Source organism: Diachasma alloeum, unplaced genomic scaffold, assembly GCF_001412515.2.
Source record: "Diachasma alloeum isolate Michigan unplaced genomic scaffold, Dall2.0 Dall_scaffold_00194, whole genome shotgun sequence".
NCBI lineage: Eukaryota > Metazoa > Arthropoda > Insecta > Hymenoptera > Braconidae > Diachasma > Diachasma alloeum.
Genome location: NW_021680359.1, coordinates 252,039 through 275,746, shown reverse-complemented (window position 1 = coordinate 275,746; position 23,708 = coordinate 252,039). Strand labels below are relative to the sequence as shown.

General features: G+C 37.8%; 1 protein-coding gene across 2 annotated transcripts in view; it reads right to left on the bottom strand.

Annotated features, from left to right (window-relative positions):
- Positions 1–23,708, bottom strand: part of LOC107048488 (transcriptional regulator ERG homolog) — a 74,473-nt gene that overhangs the window by 11,677 nt on the left and 39,088 nt on the right. For both annotated transcript variants that reach the window (XM_015271664.1, XM_015271665.1), the window contains 2 exons: positions 23,290–23,349; positions 299–358 (listed from right to left, as the gene is read on the bottom strand). In XM_015271664.1, coding sequence (XP_015127150.1) covers positions 299–358; positions 23,290–23,349 — 120 coding nt within the window. The remainder of the gene's footprint in view (positions 1–298; positions 359–23,289; positions 23,350–23,708) is intronic.

Below are 23,708 nucleotides of genomic sequence, written 5' to 3'. Positions count from 1 at the left end.
AAATCCGGAGGGGAGTTTCGTATATCCATTTTTCTCGTCGACTGTTGCAGTGAATTCCATCACCACTACTACTGACGACATATACATTAATACATTTCGTGCAATACGAAGAAATACATATGGCTATATGTACCCTTATCTACGGGGGTTGCGTGGTTAACGACCAGTATAATCGTAGGGGTCAATCCCGAGCCATCGACGAGCTGTTGCGAATTTACTTCATGCATCAATAGAATTCCTCTATTCTCCTGTCACAACACATTACTTCAACTAAGAAAGATGGGAGGGGTTGACTTACCGGGCTGCCTGAGATGTGAGTGGGTATCCAGGGCGGATTTGGAAAGACCGCTCCCGTAACCTAGAATAGACACAAATATTTCATAAACTAAAGGATAGTGAGGAGGAGGAATCGTACATACTAAAACAAATAAATTACTAACGGTTAGATTTTTTTAAAATAATTCGAGTAATAGCTGTATTTGAATTTTCCATATTGTGAATTTGAATTCAATTTGAAGCAGCTCTACCCATTGGACGGGTTGCACTACACACCTAAAAACAAGTCGGTCTGAATCAAGTCGGAAGACCGGAAAATCGGTCTGATTCAACTCGATTTTTCGACTCAGGTAGATTTTTTTGATTCAGGTCGATTTTTCGGTTCGATTCAGGTCGATGTTTTGGTTTGATTCAGACCGATTTTTCAGTTTAATTCAAGTCGATTCTTCGGTTTGATTGAGATCGATTTTTCGGCTTGATTCAGACCGATGTCGGCTTGACACGTTTCTACTTGAAATAAACCATTTTTCGACTTATACTAGTCCCCGAATTCGGATTAGCGTAGTCTGAGTCACGCGGCTTAATCAAGCCGAAATTCGGTTAGAATCAAGCCGACGTCGACTTGAATCAGTACTTTTTTTTGGGTGTAGATTTGGATATTTTAGTTTTTGAATTTCCCAACAATATTGCATAAGAAAATTTTTTAAAAATCATACCCTCCAAGTATTATTCAAATTATATTTTGAAAAATATGAATATTTTTTCAATCATCGTATTCTTAAAAATAAATGATGCAATTCGTTTGCAAACCAGTCGATCATTTTCTCTTAGGTAGCAAATTTTTTTTAATTTCACATATGTAATGAAAAAAGTCGGACTTTAGTGTGTAATTACAATGCAAATGTTGATTTTCACATAAGCCGCAGTATTGAATCCTGGCTTTTCACTATTTTTTCTTTGAAACACTAAAACAGTAATTAAATTGAGAAAAAATTACGATTCCGAATCTAATTGAGTTTTTTGGAAATTCATTGCAATGTTCAGAAATCTTCAAATTTATTGCAAGGGTAGAGCTACTTTATTAAGATCAAAAAAATGTTCATGGAATTCCTTATTCATCTTGATAATTCAACAAAATTTATTCTTCCATGCTTGGCAATAATTGATATTTGAATAACAGGTTGAATTCGCTAATTCACTGTGAAAATCCACCATTATATTTTGAATAATCAGTCAGAATCTTCAACCATTTCTATTGTTATATGGATCTGAAAATGGCAATTTGTCGGTAACATCATGAAAATGTCAAGGTTTTTTATTGGGAATTACAGGAGTAATTTTCGAAGAAGTGTTGAAACGAGTGGAACTAATTTGCCTCACATCGTGAGGTATATCAATTCTGTCAAGGGCCTACTCACTCTATAAAATGATACTATAAATTCAAAATGGAGTCGATTTGACGTATTTACTGTATTATTTCCGATGATTTTGGAAAGATTTAATTGCGATGACTGTAAGCATCACGCCTCATGATTATGTGTCGTCAATCGACTCCAAATGGCTTTATGAGTTCGAAATCCAATATTTCAAAGAAAATAAAGTCATTGAAAGTTTGAGACACTGGCGGAGTGGACCGAAACGAGCTGTTTTGAATTTTCAAAATTTTCAGTTTTTTTCACCAATCAATGAGATTCAGATGAGCTTGGTCTAAGGATGAGCTTGAAAATAGCACCGAACTTGTTTCATTTCACTCTACCAAACTTGAGTGATTGCGCATAAAAAACGATGATGTGTGTAAGTCAACTCTTGCTTAGTGTATTCTAGCCCTTGAGGGTATTTAATCTAATGTATAAAATAAAACGCGAATGTAGGATTTTTTTGGTGTGAATTTTCTCCAAAAAGGGATATTTTTCTCTACCTGTGCAAACATGATTATTCCATCCTCCAGATAGTAAAGAGTGAACATCGCACAGATCGGGTAGAACACGCTGATCAAGAGTTGATTCACACTTTTAAGTTTTTATGTCATAGGTGCCCAGAATCACGCGATTCTAACCTCGCTTCGCTCGGTAGAATCGCGGATTCTGGGCCCTATGACATAAAATAGTATACGAAACTCGTGCGTAATGGTGTTTTTTGACTCGTGGGATTGTAAAACGAGCCGAAGGCGAGCCCACGAGCCAAAAAACTCATTACGCACTTGTTGCGTAATATACTATTCTGTGTTTTGGTGATGGCGAACGATCCATTCTGCCATAATAATCAACGAAAAAAATAATCAATTCCTGAATTTGTATTACGAAATCTATATAAGTTACTCCACGAATAGATTATTACCTCAATGGATTTTTCCAACAGTAATACTTCAAAAGCATCAAAATGATCGGATATTTCCCGACAACTTCGTCGCAAATTAACGAATATGTAAAGTTTTTCAGGTTAAAAAGATTTCAAGCGCTCGCACGAGGGTACTCCTGCGAAACTTGACCCCGAAAATCAAATGTTGAATTTCGATGGTCTGTGCCTGTTTTATGACCTCTAGAGACATCCTGAACCACTTTTGAAAACATGTTTGTGGGATTGTGCGTGTGTGCATACGTATGTATGTAAATGAGATTTTGTTTAACGATTTCTCCGGATCAAATGAATCAATTCAACCTGTTTTTCAATTAGTTGTCTTGATGTAACTTAAAACTGGTCCCTAAAAAACAAATGCTTTTGTAAAAAAAATGCGCCAAGGAAAATGTTTGTTTGGTGCTTACTGGAAAGTCATTTTTTTTTTTAATACGAAATTTTCTGTGAAATATAATAAAAGCAAGTAGAAGCAGGACCAACATCCGAGGCACGGAGTTTTTCTACTCATGTCGAGTATCTATCTGATCCTTTGTCTTCTGAAGTGTGCCAACGACGTTTGTCCTATTTCTACTGAATTTTTATTTCATAGAGAATTTTTCTCCAATCCTTATTAAATTAAGAAATATTTTTTTCGTGTCACGGGACCTGAAAAACCCCATTTTGCAGGCGAAATGAAATTGGCGTTTTGCAGGTCCCTCGACACGAAAATTAATTTTCTGTACTGCTTCTCACGATTTCTCGTCTGGAAATTGGTATTACATACTTCCCAAACTCGAAAACTTGAAAATCACTACAGAAAAATATTGTTCCTGGGCTGTTGCGATGGGGTTTTTTACTCGTGTGGCGTTGGCCTCCGAGCCGTAGGCGAGGAAAAATACTAATACACACCTCATCATGGAAAACATATCACCCTCCCCCACGTGCTTGCCATCCTCGCCTTCGACAATCTTGCACGTGGGGGACGGTGATCTGTTTTCCAAGGCTCGGGCATGTAATGTACTATTGCAGGCATCTGAGTATCCTATGGTCATTCATTTGACATTTCTGACTTAATTTATTTATTTCTTGGTATTTTTCGACCATTTCGACTTGCCAGTCAGAACCAAATAAATCTGTTTCCGTACTGACCTTCACTTTTCCCAGTCCGGGGATTGGTGTTGACCCTTCCCCGAAGTGGTAAAAGTGAAAGTCACGACGGAAAAACATCGTTCACGACTAGTGCCATGGGGTTTTTTACTCGCGTGGAGTTGGTCAGTCCTCGCCTTCGGCTTGGACACCAACTCCACGCGAGTAAAATACCCCATGGCACTCGCCCTGAAATATACTATTCCTTGGCGCAGTTTTTTTACAAAAACATTTGTTTTCGTTTTTTATAGGAATTGCATAATTTTTTTTTAAATTACCACATGGTCATTCTCCTGACCTTTTATTTCTTTTTTCCGAAATGGAATGGAATTATTTTTTGTTATTTTCTGCTCACGAAACAGGAAGTTCTTCTGAATTTCATTCCTCTAACTTTCGAGAATTCATTTAGGCACGGAATTTATCATTTATGCACCAAATTCAATTTGTAAATCCCCAGGCTCCCTCCTTGGTTCGTGGTTGGATCGCACTGCTATCAACTCCGTAACAAAAAATGATCAGTGATAATGTGAACTGCGAAAACGTGCATATGAAGTTCGTGGCCGATTTATATAATGTAAATAAGAGTATTTTTCATGTAGCTTATCACATTTGCATTTTATTTAGTAGATATGATTGGGAGGTAATGGAAGGGATAGTTCGTATATAGATACACGGTAGCGCTCAGCCAGTTTGGTGCAAAACTTGGCCTTGCCCTGTTAGAAATTTTTCGAAATTTCATGAAAAATATTGTAGTGATTCTCATGAGAGTGACATTGAATTCGATTTATACGTAGAATTCAAGGAAATTCATAAGTTTTCAGTGGAACTGAGACGGAAATTTCACAACTTGATTGAATTTTCAATGGAACATGAAAATTAACAAACAAAATAACATGAATTTTTAATTTTCCTCTAAATTTTTCAGTTTTTTCGAATTGTCATGAAATAGTTGAACTGAAAAATCCAGTATTTTATTGATTTTCAGACCATTCGAACAAAAAATCAATGGAATATTTGATTTTTCAATGCTAAGATTTTCTGAAATTTCAGTGGGAATTTTCCTCATCCAAATGTCAGCCAATAGAATTGCACTATTCGACTGTTATTTCATATAGTCAACACGGTATTCAGCTGATAATTTTTGATAATTCAACTGGTAATTTTTCATGTTGACTATATTTGTGGAAAACAAAAGATTCCGTGGTCGAGTAAACCCCTGGTTGGAACTGTCAGATGGATTTTGTCTCATAGTGCAATTCTTTTGACCGACATTTGGATGGGAAAATTCCCTCCCGAATATTACTCGAGGTTCAAAATTAATCGAGTAATTCCCTCAAGGTTCCCTGCACACAAACGAAGCCGTCAAGTTTTTCAGGAAAAATCACTCGTGCTTCGCACTCGTGATTTTTTAACCTGAACAACTTGACTCCTTCGTTTGTTCGCAACGAACCTATCGGGAATTGCTCGATAATTTTGAAGCTCTCGTGGTATTACTTGTGGAAATTCGGCATGATCAGAATTTCCGGGATTCAACATGGAAAATTCAGACGAAAATATTCAACAGTGTCTCTCGATTATAGAAATGATAACTTAAGTGTTTCGTCACCCACTTGCATAAACAAAATAAAAAAAAGTTTTTCATGAAAATTCCACGGTTTTACCTAAACAAATGATGAGATTTGCATTTATTCTTTTGCTATCGATGCATCCTCATGTGACTCGACTAGGGATTTGTAGAGATGATCAATTCTTCGATAATCGATGATTTTTTCAATTTGCTGGTCGAGAGTTAAATGTTAAATACCTCTGAACTTGTCCACTTATCATTTATAACATATATACTGTGGAAAATGATTACTTCTGATTGCGGATAAATTATTAATTTTTTTTCTCAATAAAAAAATCGAAAATTCTGTTTGCTTGGTCAAAAACATTGATGTTTGAAAAAAAGAATCGAAAATCGATTAATTGGCCGTTGAAAACATCGAATGAAAAACATCGATGTTTGGCCATGAAAAATCGATGTTTTCGATTAATCGCTAATCCCTAGACTCGACTATAATTAAATGCTGATCAAAATCATCTTAACTGTTGTTTAATTAGCCGGCAATAAAACCGTGCGATTTAGAGTGCCACAGATTTAGGGCCCCCAAGCCGGGAATCGAACCTGGGTCTCCCGGATGCCAATTCCACCCTCTAACCACACAGTCACCGTCCTCGCTAATCAGTGAAATGCCATTTCTCGTTAGATACGTTCCTAGGATTAAATCCAAAGTATGATCAAAATAATTGAATTGATGAACCTCACACTATGACCAAAATCTGAGAATTTATATTCAGCCATTTTTGAAATAGGAAAGGAATTTCGTTGACCATACAATTTTCGATTACAATGCTTCCCTTCGGAATAGAATAAAAAAATATAAATTCATGTTTATATACTTTATATCCTCTGTGCCGCCTTGACGAGAGGTCAAACAAGCCATATCCGTCGTTACAGGATTGTCAAAATCCCAGTTTGTGTTTCTATAGAAAGAAGAATCAAGACCAGGACACTGAGAGCCAGCCCGATAGATACCAGAGGTGGAGTGAGAGCACTGAACCGTTAGAATCGGTTAGAGAGGATTTTCGTGTAGGCAAACACGTCCATGATGAGTTCTCGGTTACTGTATGTATACTTTCCACCCTTCACCGCCCTTCAGAATCAAATTTCATCGGAGCAATTGCCCCAAGGATCGATTCCCGAATAGACTAATCCCAAATTTTGGATTTTTTTCAGCAATTGGGAAAGTCCATCGGTCAAGGGGCAGTGAATTTCTCTGGTCACGTACAGCCCGTCACGATCCAGAGAGTGGGAAAATCTGTTTTGGGGCTCACAATGCCCCTTAATTTAGTGCCGTTGTATTTCCTACTCGAGGTCCAAGTTCAGTTGGGAGATTCGACCGTCGGATAACTTCAATCGTGGGAATCGACGATTGAAATAATCATGATCAGCCCGAGCGATCATAACTTTATCAATTACTGGTACATTCAAGAGATCTACCAACGGAAGCTAATGAGTCTCGTCTCGTCGCACAATGAAATCATTCCGTGAAGATTGAAGAAAAAATTTCGTTTGACGCAACGTTAAATAGTGCAAGATCTTTGATGTCTCACGAGTGTTCCACGTTTGGCCCAACAGCCAATGTTGGGGACCATTTGATGCTGAAAAGTTGGTAGTTGTTCAAGGTAGCGAGGCAGCCTCTCTGAGAGCTTGTAGATGGGCGAGAGGGTGATAGCCCCCCTTTCTTTCAGCACCGAGCCCCAATCACTCTTCTCATGTGTTATACTTTCACTACCTCTTTTTCTGTTCCATTCTCCTTCGCTCTCTCTTCTCGTGCTACTTTATTTTTTATTCTCCTCCACTATTTTGTTCTTTCTCTAGTCTTCTTTTGGACAGAGTAGCAGGCATTATGTGCGAGGGCGTCTGAAGAGGAGTGCGACAGCGCGGAATGGCGGATCCTTTGATCCTCCCTTGGTTCTCAATGCTCCATACACCAAAAAAGCCCAGAAAAGGAAGAAAAAATATATAAAGACCACTAGAGGGTTGTTTCGTCTACGTGTGGTGCGAACGTAACAGGATTACCCCATCCCCTGCGTAGGTAATTGCTTGTGAATGCGCAGATACGCGTCTGACAATGGCTCCAGTGTGAGGGAACAGCGTCAAAAGGCTTTTGATGATATAGGTAGTAAGAGTGTTTGGATGCGTCGGGTGTTTTTCCAGCTAAAGGGTCATGCTCGTTTGGTGGGACAAGTGGTGATGTTGCCCTCGGGCAAGCCTGATTGCGGCGGACCCCGCAGGAGACTAGGTGGCCCCGAGGTTCGTGTCAATCAGGAGGAGAATGCAATTGTTTAACACCAGATGCCACTTGATCGGCATCTGGATTTTTAGGTGGGTAATTTAGGGGGCTAATTTGAAGGGATTAATCATGTTTTCCTGATAGAAGATTAGGTTATGAAGGAAGAAGTAAGTCCGCTACCTAAAGTACAAGTATTTGTATAGGGCCTTGTACATTGGATTTTTTTTACCATTCATTTTACAAAACTGTCATACTAATGATCCAACAATCATTCGAGTTTATTGGACGGTCAAAATCGTAAGTTTGCACCATACTAAAATACCATTGTTTCTATCAATTTTGTGACAAAAAAATCGCAAAAAATTCATATATTTTTTTCATCAATATACTATGTGTGGAAACTAAAATTCTAGTCCATCTATCGAAAATCCTGGTAAGGGAATTGTTTTAAAGATTTTATGCCTGCACAGCCATATACCGTCATTGGAAAAAATTGAAACTTGATTTTTTTCTAATTTTTTCTCTTCTGAAAAAACCCATGTAACGTGTTCTGTCACCGATCTATTCGGCTATAATTTCAGTCTATTCATTGATATTACTATAGATATAACTATAGTTATAGATACCTATAGTTATAAATAGTCATAGTTAAGGAAGAGCGGGGCAAAATGAGACCCCTCTGTTTTTTTAATTTTCCAATGAAACAAATGAGTCCAGTGTTTTTTTTTCGATATAACGCCTTTTAACAGGTCACATAAATAGGGAAATAAGTTTTCCAATCAAAAAAAGGAACTTCTATTTAAGAATCTCTAATCGTCGTTATAATCAATATTCTAATTTTTACGGGAATGAGAAAATTTCCTGTCTCACTCAGATATTCCATCTTATAGTTATGAATTTTGGTAAGCTCATCATAACTTTTTTTTTGTACACTTGAAAATGTTTTGGCTGTAAATTTATACCTATACACTCTCAGAAATTTTTATCACATTTTAGTTCCACTAAAATTTCAAGGAATATCGTAATTGAAAATTCAGAATCTCATGGGAAAATCAATAAGAACTGAAAAAGTAAGTTTAATTATTTTCTGAAGCTTAAGAAACCTCAGGAAAATTTCGATAAATATGATCTTAAATTTTCAATTAATTGGAAATTCAGCGTAATTTCTCACTAAATATTCATTTTTTCGTAGAAAATTCTAATAAGTTGGGTAATTCTTGTCTTAATGATGCTTAAAAATTTGGAATTTTCTGTGAAATCTGAAATCATAAAATTTTTTCCCCCTAAATCGCAATCAATATTTATCTTCTGAAAAATACTAGTCGGCTGTCTATAAAATTTCAAGGACAAGAGTCGATTGATCATAAATCGAGTGGAATAATTGGGAGTCTCTCCCGTTGTACCTTACGAGAATCAAACTTCGTCATGGTTAAACTTTTCGAGGATCAAATATCGCAAGCATCATACCTGGTAAGAGTTGTGCCTCGCGAAGGTCAAACACCGTAAGGATCAAATGTCGCAAGGATTATGCCTCGCCAAGTTTATGTTTCGCGAGTGTCAAGCGCCATAAGCATCATATCTCGTAAGGGTTATGCCTGAGAGAAGTACACGTTGCAAGTATCACAGCAAGGGTGAAACGATCACAAGAATCAAACAGCAGAATGGATAGAACAATCTCAACGCTCAAACGACCACACTCGCTCAACCGAGCAAAGCAGGCAGGCCAATTACAAAGGTAGAACGATTACAAATCGAGTGAAATAATTAGAAGGCTCTTCCGCGCGACCTTTGTGATTGACCTGTATGCACACCTCCTCCATTTGAACCTGGTAATTATCCTCACTGTCTCGTACGGTTGACCCGTGTAGATTGTGTTTAACCCTTGAGATTATCCTGGCTATCTCTGTTGTTTGACTCTCGTAATCGTTTGACTCTTGCGAGTTATGATTCATACGAAATTCGGCCCTCAATAGTTATGATCCATGTGAGGTTTGACCCTCGCATGGCAGGATCCTTGCAATCGATGATCCTTGCAACATTGGACTTTCGCACTTGCATCCTTGCCCTTCTCTGAACCTCACAGGTTGTTCAACCGTTAAGAACATTGAATCCTTTTGATTACTCAACCTGTTCCTTTTGTTTGACTTTTGTAACCTTCGGGATCCTACACATTACTACATCTGTCTCTCCCGTTGGATCCCGAAGATCGCCCGCTCCTGGAGACCCACAATAACTAATTCCCATCTCACCTCCCCCGCCACTCGACTATTTGTACGTACCCGAAAAAATTCAAAGTTACCGGTTCTGATTAAATTGATCCGTTATATGTAATAACCCCGCCCGGTGGCTTGACCCAGTGGGTAAGTTCGTTGCCTCACGTGCGAAAGGTTCCGAGTTCCGAGAATAGTGAGATCTAACCATTTAAAGTCTTGATCATCATCGCAACATACCCTAACCGGGTCAAAGCGATGTCAAATAACGATAGAAAAAAAGTTATATGTAATAGAATTCATGACAACTCATTTTGTCTCGATGGTGTATCAAATCTGCTGAGGTCCGAAGATTTCATGCAACGAGGAGAGATAAATTTAACATGCCCGAAAAAAAAATTATCCATCACTGGCAATTTCTTATATGAATTCTAAGATCGACGAATATGAGAAAATAATCCATCAAATTCTCTATATAATTATTTTCTTAAACAATAGTTTCTCGTTTGACTAAGGTATCCTGTTCATTCGGGGCATCCACACACATAAATTATTTATCACAAAAGTTTGACATTCACCCTAATTTTCGTATTAGACACAGAATTTTCATTTATTTTTTCTGATTTTTGAAGATTTTTTCAAGATTTTAATCTTATTCTAAACTCGAAAAGCTGATTTTCTCATAAGACTGTGTTATTTTGATATGTATTAATTATTTACTATCAATAATACTAGACTAAGAATCGCGCGCTAGCTTAATCAGAATGCTTCTATGCTTATTATCTTCCGTTTAGAATTTTTCAGATGGTAATCTTTGAAATCTGAGTTATGTTTATACTCCTTTAAATCTACTAACAATTGGGTATTTCATTAGTAACTGTAGAAAAATCAATCATTTGTGTAAAATCTTAAATATTACAGGGGTCTCATTTTGCCTCACTGACCATTTCGCCCCGGTCTCCTCTATTGTTTTTTAAACGATGGAGTGGAGTGTCAGCATCTTTGATGTTTACCTCCACTCTATACCTCAAAATTAGACTGAGGAAGTACCTGAAGGAATACTAAGGAACTTAGGAGAACATGGACTATATCTCGACAGTTTGTAAATGGTTAGGGGGCGGAACGGACGAACGAAGTTGGGGGGGAGGGGGGGCACGCATAAAAACATGAACAGTCCGGTGAGTGCCCCGACTTTGTTCTCTATGTCCCCCCTAACCATTCACGAAGTGTTGAGATTTGATCCATGTTCTCCTGACTTCCTGAGTTGGGTAGCCCGTGGTGTAACGCACACGCAGAAAAATAATTCCATTAGGATAGCGCACCGCACGTTAATTTCGTAGGTTAAGGTGTTTTATGTGAAAAGTCAAAATAATGAAAAAAAAAGAAAAAAATTCATGACAGAAATGTCTATGTTGCATCATTGAGAATTTTTGCACATTTTTTTTAGAACTCAGTCTCAAGAAAAAAAATAATGAAATTTGGATGTTTTTGTAACTCTTCTAGCTATAACCTCCGAGGTTACCCCACTCTCAATTAGAGAAATTTCCATGGCATCCAAAAGAATAACTATTGAGGAAAAACTAGTGGGTAATACATCAAATTTTTCTTGAGAACACGTAGAAGTTTCAGATTTTTTCAGATTTAATAAGAAAGTTATTCGACAAATGATTCGAAAAATTATGAGTTTCGGGTTATTTATACCTGCACGAGTAGGCACGTGATGCGAATATAAGTGAGCATCAGGGGAAGGGCATGGGTTAGACCATGGAAATAAGAGAGCGAAAAGGTAAATATTAAGAAAGGGGGCCCTACCACCTATCCGATGGTTAAGTTTTCAGAAAGATCGGTGGTGGGGCCCTCATTCTTAACATTTACCAAAATTATCTAACACCCGTAGGTGATGAGAATAAAATCAATCAATCTGATCCATAAAATCAATATTCAAAAAATGTTCAAATGCATATTGAAATAGTTACTTGAAAATTGGGAAATTTCGTGCGCAGCGATTGAATCAGGGATCGTGAACATTAAGACTGACCTTCCGTTTCACCCCCCCCCCCCGGTGTGATCGACACAAGAAGGATCTTAATATGCGGACAGTCAAGTTGTCAGTTACTGCAGCAGATGTCTTCTGCTCGGGTGTGATTTGTAACAATAACAAAAGGTTTATGGTAAGACAACTATAATTGATTTGCTCATTTAAGGAACATGTTTAGTTAAATTAACAAACGAATCGCTATTTTCATTGTCAGTAACAGTACGAAGAAACAGATCGTTATTTTTTTCTTTATTTTCATGGTCACCCCCTAGACTGGTGTAGTGAGGTTGTTGACTCACATGCTCGAGGTCCCGGGTTGAAAACTCAGCCAGGTAGAATGGTGCTATCTACCCATTTAAAATCTTGATCAGATTTCGCAGCATACTCACAACCGAGTCAGAGCCATGTAAAATAATGATCAAAAAATAAGAAAAATTCATAATCAATTATTTCTACATAAGCACCCGATGAAATGAATAAATTTCATGAATTTTTTTTTAGCGATTATTTCACTTGTACACGGTAAAGAAAATCGGTGTTAATGTCTCCAGTGTGAGAGGTTAAAGATTTCGCTGTTAAAATCAATTCTATTTGGGAGTTTAATTCACCCTCAGTCCTGATTCTAATTTTTTTACGAAATGGATGTTTATTTTTCACACCAAACTGTGTTGATTACGATGCTCATGTTGACATCTTGGCGCTATTAATTTTTATTCCATTCATTACTTAACTCCGGAATTGATATACTTCGTGCATCCACACCGAAAACGGTGTGGACTTGTATTCACTCCTTGTGGTTATTAGTGATGCCGCGAGATGAGACGACACAGTAAAAAAAATTCGATGTCTCTGGTGTAAGGGGTTAAATATTCCGCTGTTAAGGTTAACTCTCTCGCCCGGAGTCAAACTTTGCTACGCAGTCAATTTTTATTTTTCAGGCGGAACTGTAGTGATTAATATGTTCATTTTGACACCATGGTAGTGTCAATTTTCACTGCGCTCGCTGTATTTCACCTCGGAATGAATTAACTCCGTACACTCGCACCGAAAAACGGTGTGGACTTATTTTCACTCCGTTTTTGTTGTGGACTCAGAGTCGAAATTCGCTCTGAATTTTTTACTGTGGAACTGAGAAATTACATTTTCTCGGCTCGTCTCATCTCAGCATACGAGAGATATTCCTTGTCTCGATCGTCTCGTCAAAAATCGAAAAATTTTCTCGCAGTCTCTCGTCTCGTCCTATATGGAAAAAATATCATTCATAAAAAATAAGGGTCAGAAAATACAAGGGTTGTCGTCTCTCATTTCGTTTCTCTCGTTCTCTCAATTAACAATTTTTTTCTCGTCTCGCCTCGCCTGCTCATTACTATTTCGAAACGCTGTCTCGTCTCGTAATGCTTCTCGTCTCGTTTCTCTCGACTTTCGCGGTATCACTGCTGTTAGTGTGGAGTGAGAGTCAAAATTCACTCAGAATTTTTTACTGTTTCATTATTATCTCAAGTATATTTCAGGTTTTCCTCGAAATAATACAAGAACGGAGCACAACAGGATAAGGGATGGATCGCTCCCCTGAAAATTAGTACTATCGCCACATTGTGAACGTATAGACCACTGAGCCTACAAAATTCAGAGATTGGTCTTGTATTGAACACTAGCCCAATGCATTCACTTTATATTTTCTACAATTCTTTGGTGTTTGAAGAATATATTTCTGAGGAAATGAAATTCCTACTGATGTTCAAGAATGGTGTAAGATCGAAAAAGCCCACAATACCAGGGGTCTATACTTTTTAACCCAATAGAAAGCTGTCCATTAAATTTAAGTTTTTTCATAAGGGTATAACATGCCAATTCTTCATATTATGTCCATTCATAATTCAATCCGACAATAAGTCTTTCTGTTTGAGTGAATACTTCCCGAAAAAATTCTTTAACATTTTCTCAAAGAATTATGAGTTTCGGAGATAGACAGATAGATAGATGAAAATATTCAACGGGAAGAATTTTTTAAAACTAACTTAAATTTTGAACAAATAATAATTCCATGGAAACATTTTTTTATCCCAATTCGATAAAATTTGAAAAATCAATGAGATGAAAATAGTATATTTCGTAACGAGTTCAAAAAAGTGTTTTTTGGCGAGTGGGAGGTTTATATAATCCCACGAGCTAAAAAACATTTTTTCACGAGTTACGAACAATATTTTTCATCACAATGTGGCGGAAATTGGACTTTTAGGCACGCGGAGCGTGCCGAAAAGTTCACTTTTCGTCACAGCGTGATGAAAAATATAATTTTACTTCTCAACCGAGCTCTTGAATCAAGTATCAGAAAGTCGAGGCCAAAACCTTCATCTAGGTGAATTATTCTCACTGAATACAGGTATACCACCCTATAAATGGGTTCTATATTAAAATTCAAATTCAAACATGGTACGAAGTAACTGTTAGTCTGGAATTTTATGATTCACCAGATTGTTATTTTATTTACTGAATTTACCTCAGTGTAAATAGCCATTAACCAAAAACGAAAATCACTGTGTACGCTTTCCACCCAGATTTATACAAAAGACAAGTAGATGGAGGGTAGCTGAGGGCAAGTGGTCGTCACGCACTCTGAGTCCCCTGATCTATCGTTTGACCTGTAGACTCCCTCAAGTCCATGCGGTGAGTAGGCAGCACGCGAGGTTAACCAGCCGCCCCCTCATGCATATTACCAGAGCACCGGTTACTCGTGCCTTCCAACGCGGAACGACTTCCACCTATCTCCACGATCTTTCGGTCATTGGGTAAAATCACAATCATTTGAATAAAACTCAAAATATCAAAATGTCAATGAAGACCAAATGAAGTATAAAAAGCCTAGGAGTACAATTCATCGCAGTAGAAAAGAAGAAACGAATGTGGAGTGGGGTGAAATCGCGTGGAGCATGTAGCATATTGGTATGGGGTGTCCGCGGCCGAGGGGTTAGTGTAGCTCTATCGTCGCCTATATTATGTCTTCGGTAGTACATACATGGTCACGTGCCTATGCGTGACACGTTCACGCATGGTCGAGCGGGTTCCGACTCCCCGTATCGCTTCTCATTCACTTCGCTTCCTTTTTCCACTACCACATACAGAGGAATAAGAGAAATAGAGAGGGAAGAGAGAGATGGAGACATGGGAGAAAACGGGGTTGCGACGAACCCCCCCGGTTATAACAGGGGATTGTATTTCCACTTTGGAAGTCGTCGACGTTGACGTTAGTCTTTCGACAACTGCTGATTTCTGATTGACCAGTCAGCGTACAACCAAGTTTAGCTTAAAAATCAGTGAGATTTTTTAGTTGAATACATTTTTTTTCTATCACAATACACTGTTAGAAATTTCTTGAAATTTCAGTCACAATGTCATCTGAATTTTCAATGTGCGTTTTAATTCAATTTCAATTGAAAACGTTCACTAAATTTCTCATTCATCTTGAAAATTCAAGAAAATTGGGTTTTTCATGTTGAACGATCATTGATTTTTCAATGAATGCTTGAATTTTCAAACCCATTGTGAAAAATGAACATCAGATACCATTCAATTTTCAATAGATTGAAAATTCAGAGAAGTTATTGGCTGAATTTTCAATAATTTCAAGGTTTTTCAGTGCCATATGCACCTGAAAATCGAGAATTACTTAAATATTCAAGAAATTAACTGATTCGTCAATGAAGAATTCTACAGAAATTTCATGTGATTTTCACTTCAAATTTCAAGTGTAATTTTTTAACCGTGTAATGAGGAATGCGGAATTATCCATTTTTTATTCAAAGTAATTTTTTTGCAGCAGATGCAATTGGGTCGAGAATTCCTTAGGACAAACAAAATAATTTAATCGCACTAAAGGGATGCCGTTGAGGTTTTATAAATGGAAAATATTTGCAAATAGTATTTGGAAGAAATAAAATGCTTGTGAAAATTAGCAGAAATTTCCTAATCGCTAGATGTGGCTTCAATGTTGACCGTGTTTCGCATTTATGAAGTATAGTCAGCAGATTCTTATTTCATAGGTCACTGTTAGAAATTTCTTGAAATTTCAGCCACAGCTTCATCTGAATTTTCGATGTTGTGAGGTTGAATTGAATTTCAAATGAAAGTGTTCACTAAATTTTTCATTCATCTTGAAACTTCAAGACAATTTGGTTGTGGATGTTAAACAATCGTCGATTTTTCAATAAAAGGTTGAATTTCCAAACTCATCGTGACAATTAAACATCACATACAATTCAATTTTCAATAGATTGAGGATTCAGAAAAGTTATTGTCTGAATTTTCAAAATTTTCAAGGATTTTTAGTGCCGTACACTGAGAAAAAAAATTATTTTTTCACACACCTGCACGGAAAGTTCGTACATTGCTCCCTGATGAGCGGGAGGAAAGTGAGTACTTCCCGCCTTCGGATGGAAAGTACTCACTTTCCTCCGGCTAATCAAAGAGCAAAATAAAAAATGTTAAAAAATAGCATGTGCACCTCGGGCGGGAAAACATGACTTTCCGCCCTTCATACACAATATACTATTTGCCAAATATTCATTTAATTGAGAGAAACATTTATTTTTTCAAAATTGAATTAGTTCAATCGAGTCATTCCCAGGCGAGCCTGATTATGTTTCAATTATGACAATCATGTTGCTCTACAAGATGGCTACGTTGCATATGACCTCGGATGAACTCCTCCGATGATTATTCATTTTTCCTAAATTTCTTATTTTCTAAAGGGAAGAATTTCGATCAATTTTTTAATGTTGATAATTATTAAGGGAGTTTACTCAAAATCATAACTAACATGATCATTTTCTAGAGGAACATATTTAGTTGTCATAATTGAAACTAAATGAGGATTGCCTGGAAATGACTCCACTGGAGAAATACGGTATTGAAAAAATAAATCCTTCTCCCAAGTAAATGGATATTTGGAAAAAATATTTTTTTTTCTCAGTGATACGGACCTGAAAATCGAGAATTACTTGAATATTCAAGAAATTAACTGATTGGTTAATGGAAAAATACACAGAAATTTCATATAACTTTGTCGTTGTTAAAAATTTCAAACTTTTTCACTTGTAATTTCAAGAGCAATTCTGTAACAGTGGAGAGTCTCATCATAAATCTGAAAATTGAAAGTGGAACATTTCTGAGGATTTGAAATGGAAAAATGACGCTAACATTTTGACGTTAGATGGACTAATTTGAAATTCTTTCCAATAGCTCACAGAAGACAAAATTTCCAAAAAATTACTGTAGTGTACTGGAAAAGAAGTTGATGTTACTGGCTCCTAAAATAATTCGAGTGCTAGCAGCGAACATTTTTCCGTGCGGTGTAGTACTTTCTCGCATGACCATCCTCTGAATTGAATAATTTCGCAACAATGACAGACAATCGAACAAACACCACTGGAAACTGAATACTGTAACTTCGATTACATTTATGGCTTTCCCGATTTCTCAATGGCTGACCGAGTGGAAATTCTGTTCAGGTCTCGATCAGAAACTGATCAAGTCCGATCCGAAATTCTGATCAGGCATGTTACGCCTCTGCCTTATGTTTTTCTACTAGGGTTTCACCGCCTTCCATCATTAGGCATTAATTAAATTTAATTTTTTGAGAGAAAAAATTAGTAACTTCCTAGCTGGGAATCGAACCCGGGACCTTCCAATGTCGCGTAGGGTGATCTTACCATCTGAGCTACCAGGACACTTACGAATTTCACTCTCAAATTGACTCATACCCGAGTGGAAATTCTGTTCAGGTCTCGATCAGAAACTGATCAAGTCCGATCCGAAATTCTGATCAGGCATGTTACGCCTCTGCCTTATGTTTTTCCACTAGGGTAGTTGTCGAATTTTGACATCTTGTTAAAAATCAACAGACTTCCTTCGCCATGTGAAAATCCTTCTCAACTAATAATAAATTATTATAGAAGCTTTTCTCTCAATTAAAAAATGAAAATCATCTCAAGAATGGTTGTGAGCTTCGATACCCGCACTGATAGAAAGAATTAGTTATTGTTAACAAATGTTCATTATCTCACCAAATGTTCATTCGTTAATAGTTAACGAATCCCATTTGGAATAAATGAATCATTCAACCAATGCATCAGAGTGGAAAGTTTGCTCAGGATGCCTGCATTTAGATCAAGTACAGATCCAATATTGGTCCAGCTTTTCTGGACTGACGTTTCGAATGAGAATCCGGTCAGATTTTCAAAGAAACTATTTCGATCCAGTGTGACTGAGTCAATTCCAAGTCTGTGCTATTCAATCAATTCACGACCGGTAGATAGAAAGATAGATTGGCTCAGGCTGAGATCCAAACAAGCGTTTAATTTCTAATACTAAAACAGCACGGCAAAAATTTTTCTAGTATTTAACAAATTTTTTTTGGCTGCATGAACGAACTTCATTGTGATCAATAAAAAAGTGGACTTATAAAGTCGAAACATTTTGTCTTTACAAATGAACATTTTGTTGCCACACGTAAAAACTTTTGCTGATATCGTAGATATATGTTGTAGTGCCCACCAATATTTTTGTATGTGATCAATATGCGATTTTATTAATCATTCTTTACTTCTAAACTAATTTGAATCCCCATTCAGGAGTGCAAATTCACAATCGAAAACTTTTAATATTTTTCCAGTCTCTCAAATTTCTAATTTTCCTCAATTATGTTGAGAATGATTTTTTTCATTTCCGCGGAGCTCATTCACCTACTTCGACACTTGAAAAACGAAATGAACAACGTAGTTCTAAACTTCCGCCCTCGTTTCCAAAAAGCCCTCACCCTTTATCGCACGTGAGCCACGTGAGAAAATATAAATAACTTAGTCAATCTCAGTCTCCCCCTTTCTTTATAAACGCACACCAACAGTTAAGTGACCGGTCGAAAAAAAATGAGAAATAACTTAAATCCCCCCTTGGTGCTGTTTGGAATAGTATTATTAGTTATATATTAGGGTGGGTGTCAAGGTGAGGTGGCTAGGGATTGCAGTGATCGGGCTCTCCAACAAACCTACGTATAAAAGATAGTCACGCGATAGTGGTGAAACGCCGGGCCACGTAACCTCCGTGGGGGCCTACGGTGTACGTTTGGCACGCGCCACGTCCGAGTGGGTACGTAATTATTATGGCCCTAGTCTGAGCTCAGTCAGCCTAGTCAAGGAGTACGGAGGAGTATGTGTAGTAGAAAGAAAGGGGTGGTTTCAAAAGTCACGCGAGCCACTTTCCTCATTCTTACTGAGGGTTAATTGCCTTCTTTCCTGACGAATATGCATTGTTGTCCTCGCGTAGGAAAGTAGCTATGAAAAATTATGGTACGTATCCATATAGGATTTCTTCATTCATCATATGCATATATCCGAGCATAATGGAGTGTTTGCGAGAAAATTGGTTTTCGAGGAATGATATCATGAGCTTTTTTTAAGATCAAAGAAAAGCTAGACATAAGTTTAAGCAGGAGATATCAAAGTTGGTGGCATGTAATACAACTAAACTTGAAAGTTGGCTGTATAGCCGAGTGGGTAAGATGTCCGTCTTAGCAGAAATATTTATGGATTATTTGATTTAATCAAATAATATACGGCCACCATTAAACTGAGAAACAAAATTACTTTTGCCAAGTAAATCTGCTAACTACAAGAAAATCCACACATTTCAAATGCAAATATTTGTATACATTTACTTGTGGCAAGTAAATTTACTTGGCAGAAGTAATTTTTTTTCTCAGTGTAGTGTGAATAAATGTAAAATGACGAGAAAAATAGAAGTAAACATGTTTGAATCACATAAATCTGCTTCTCATCGCATCATGGACTTAAGGAAACGGAACCCTTGTCTCTAGATGAATTTTGAGAATTGTGTTTTCTCCTGCAATTATTAATTTTTATCCATGAAACTACTTTATCGACTCGATCATTGGATTATTGTCACTAATGAGGCAATTCCTCAAAGAACGTCAGCCCGACCGATATTGGTCTCATCCACGGTAATTCTAGTTCTATTCCACGGTAAGGAGCTCTCTATAAGGACCACTCTGCCGTTTACACCCCCCTGTATATAAAAAGTTTGGGCAAATGGCTCATTACCTAGTTGATGAAGAACTACAATTACTAAGCAAACAACTGAACCTGATACAATCAGTCAACACTCATACCAATTTAAATATTCATTTTTTCTAAATTCTCTACTAACTTTTCTTGAGGTTCTGTGTTTTTATCAATCTTCAGAATCTCATAATTAGTTTTTCTCTCCATACACACTGATAGAATGATTCATTTATTCCAAACGAGATTCGTTAACTATTAACGAATGGTAGAGTTGAATATGACCAAATGAATATTCGTTAATAGTTAACGAATGGTTCACTTGAATGGCGAAAGTCAAGTCAAACAAGGCTCCTCAAATATACATTCGTTAACTATTAACGAATGAACATTTGGTGGGACCGAATAGACCCTAACCTCGAACCAAAATCCATTCGTTAACAACAACTAATCCGTTCTATCAGTGCACACTGATAGAATGATTCATTTATTCCAAACGAGATTCGTTAACTATTAACGAATGGTAGAGTTGAATATGACCAAATGAATATTCGTTAATAGTTAACGAATGGTTCACTTGAATGGCGAAAGTCAAGTCAAACAAGGCTCCTCAAATATACATTCGTTAACTATTAACGAATGAACATTTGGTGGGACCGAATAGACCCTAACCTCCAACCAAAATCCATTCGTTAACAACAACTAATCCGTTCTATCAGTACATACAGCCCATTTTGATTCTTACGCTTGGCTGCGATCAGACTTCGACTGTTTCACCATGTAAGTGGCTAACTCACTGCTCCAGGCTGCTTATCTGGGATCCCATCCACTTTTTTAACATTATTTTACATCACTGACTTGGTATTGAGTATACTGAGAAATCTGATCAAGACTTTAAACGGTTAGATCGCACCATTCTATCCGCCCGTGTTTTCAACTCGGGACCTCCAGCATGTGAGCCAGTGAAATTATGTACTGCGCCAGTCTACCGGGTGCAATCAGTTATAATTGAAACTTTCAATGAATTGAGAAATTTTTTCGCCGTAAAATTCCCAGCAGTCCAAGTAAAATAGCGATTGAATGATTTCAAGAGTTTTTACTTTGTATTCAAGGTAAAATTGTCCACCACCGATCATATTACAATAAAATTATATGACAACAATCCCAAATTATCAGTGAACTTATAGGAATGAGACTCTTCCAACTGAATATCGTAAACATCTGAGTCACGTAAAACTACACCTTCATGTTAATTTAGAAATAAAAGAAGATTTAAATATAATTCGACTTGTCCTCCATTATTATTTCCACTATAATTGGAATCACGAGACCATGAAACCCAGGTTAAACCCATTTTATATGTAATATCGAGTCCTGACATTTTTTTCATGTGCATTGATCCCCCTAATTTGTTTTTCCACCTACTATATCACACAAATTCTCTCCCAAAGGGAGGCTTTGTCAATCGAAAAGTAATTTTAAACCTCTCTCTATGATTTAACCCAGCATCAACACGTTCATACCTGGCTAGTAGCCCCAGGCAACACGTGTGTTCAATATCACGTGTTCAAACTTTATGACAAAGTGAGCTTTCCAGCGTTCACGCTAGAACACACTCTTCCCCCTATTTCTCCTGCTGCTCTTATCGAGAACCACAGAGAGCTAGCCAAGCATCCATGAACCCAGATACAAAGAGAGAGAAGTCGTTTTCACGCGTTTATAACAAGCATGCCCGCGGGCGAGAGCTGTGATCTCCGCAATGATCATCCCTGGGTTGGCTGCCAAGCTTACGCCAGGAGATGCGCCGAGTTGGAAGGGAATGAGGAGAGGGAAAGAGGGGGAGGGAGGAGGCGAAGGTGGGGGCGGTAGGAGAGGAGGAGAGGACGTCAGGGTGGATAATGGTGGTGGGTGACTCCCGGTTTCCTCGCGCTAACCCTGGGGGGTGTTCGCGACGACAAAGAGGCCGCGGTTCAACGCGCCACAAAGCGCCGGGACGCCCACGCCCTATGTGTGCCTCAACTTCCAACCGATTCCTCTTTCTCTCTTCTCTTCTGTCCTCCTCTGGTGCTCGGTACCATCCTGTGAATTGCATCCATACACCTTTGTACAGAGAGTATATGTGACCGTAAAAGAGAACAAGAATGAGATAAAAATTGTGGGATAGTGGAGGGGGTGTCAATGGAGTGAGTGTAAAAAGCACTCGAAATGCTAAACGGGCTGATAAGCCGTGGTGCATTTGTTATCTGCATAGACATTCGTCTTGTCTGCTATTTGCCATTTTCCTTTTGCGGAGGTAATAATTATTTCTCGAAAGGGAGGATGTGGTGAAATTTTTTCACTCTTGAGTTTTAAAGGACAAATACCAGACAGAGAAAAGTTCTATCAGTCAAATTATCAATGCTGGTCTCAATAATTTTGTTAGTCACTTTTCGGAAGTACCTTTTGACAACCGCAGTTCACTCTCGAAATCTTTATTTCCCAGTTTTCGAGGTTTAGTTTTTTGCATGAATTTAGAGGGTTTTACTCCTTGTTTATGAGATACGACTCTAGGAGCAAAGATTATTAAAAATAGATTTCATGTAGAGGTGACAAATAGTATATTTCGATACGAGTGAGACGGAAGTTTCACGGGTGTGAAGTTGGCGGCCCGAGGCGAAATCGAGGTTACATGAATTACAAGTAAATGAATAGACTTTCCATTCACAAGTTAACGAAAAAGCGCTTCTCGGCACAAGGTGAACGTAGCAGCAGTGTCAAAGATAGTACATTACATGCCTGAGCCTTGGAAAACAGATCACCGTCCCACACGTGCAAGATTGCCTTCCGAGCCGAAGGCGAGGATGATGGCAAGCACGTGGGGGAGGGTAATATGTTTTCCATGGCGAGGGGTGTATATTAATTTTCAGGTCCCGTGACACGAGAAGATATTTTGGTGCAAAGCACTTTTTCAGTCTTAAGCAAAGTTAGTAGTTGGAAAACTCATATACCTGCTGATATCCATTGCACTCTGATGACTAAATATCGGTTTTGGAAAGTATCAAACTATATTCTGAGATATAGTTTAGTTTGGCTTGAATTCGGACATATAGTATAGCGAAGAGGACATTCCAATTCCATATTGTGATCGGCCGCTAGATCTTGTTCAATTTCACTCTAATATTGGCAATAAGTACTTAGTCTACTGCTAGTGCTTGACTAGATGATAACATCTATATATTCTACGTACACGACAGCTTCACAATAACACGAGTAAGCATTTATGTTATTCCCAATCTAATGACAACCTAGGAAAATCATTGCGAGAGTACTATCGCTTTTCCAATTATCAATTTTCTACGAAGATGAAAATAGAAATAAATATGAAGAAAACTCACCCTGGCCAGGAGCAGGCGACGTAGCGTGACTCCAGCCTCCTTTGTACGAACTGCTGGCATCTGAAAGACAAAAGATTCAACAAGTTAAATAATGATCCCATATAAATTATTAATTATGAAATCCCAATACTCTCATAAGGAAGCAATGCTGTCAACAGAATGTCCAATTTCGTTGCATCTCTGCGGAAGTAAAAAAAATTGGTAACGCCGTCACCAATTTCGCCGGCGGTCTGTTTACCGACAGATATATTTTCATTTGGCCTCGGTTATTGGCGCGAATGTGTACATAACGAAGCCTCGAGGGGTCGAGGTGGGCCCAAACCATTGACCAGGGGAGCAGACACCCCAGAGAGCACACACCTCTATACACTCACTCCTTTGGCAAACAAGCCATCTTTCTCGTGTGTATCCTTAACACG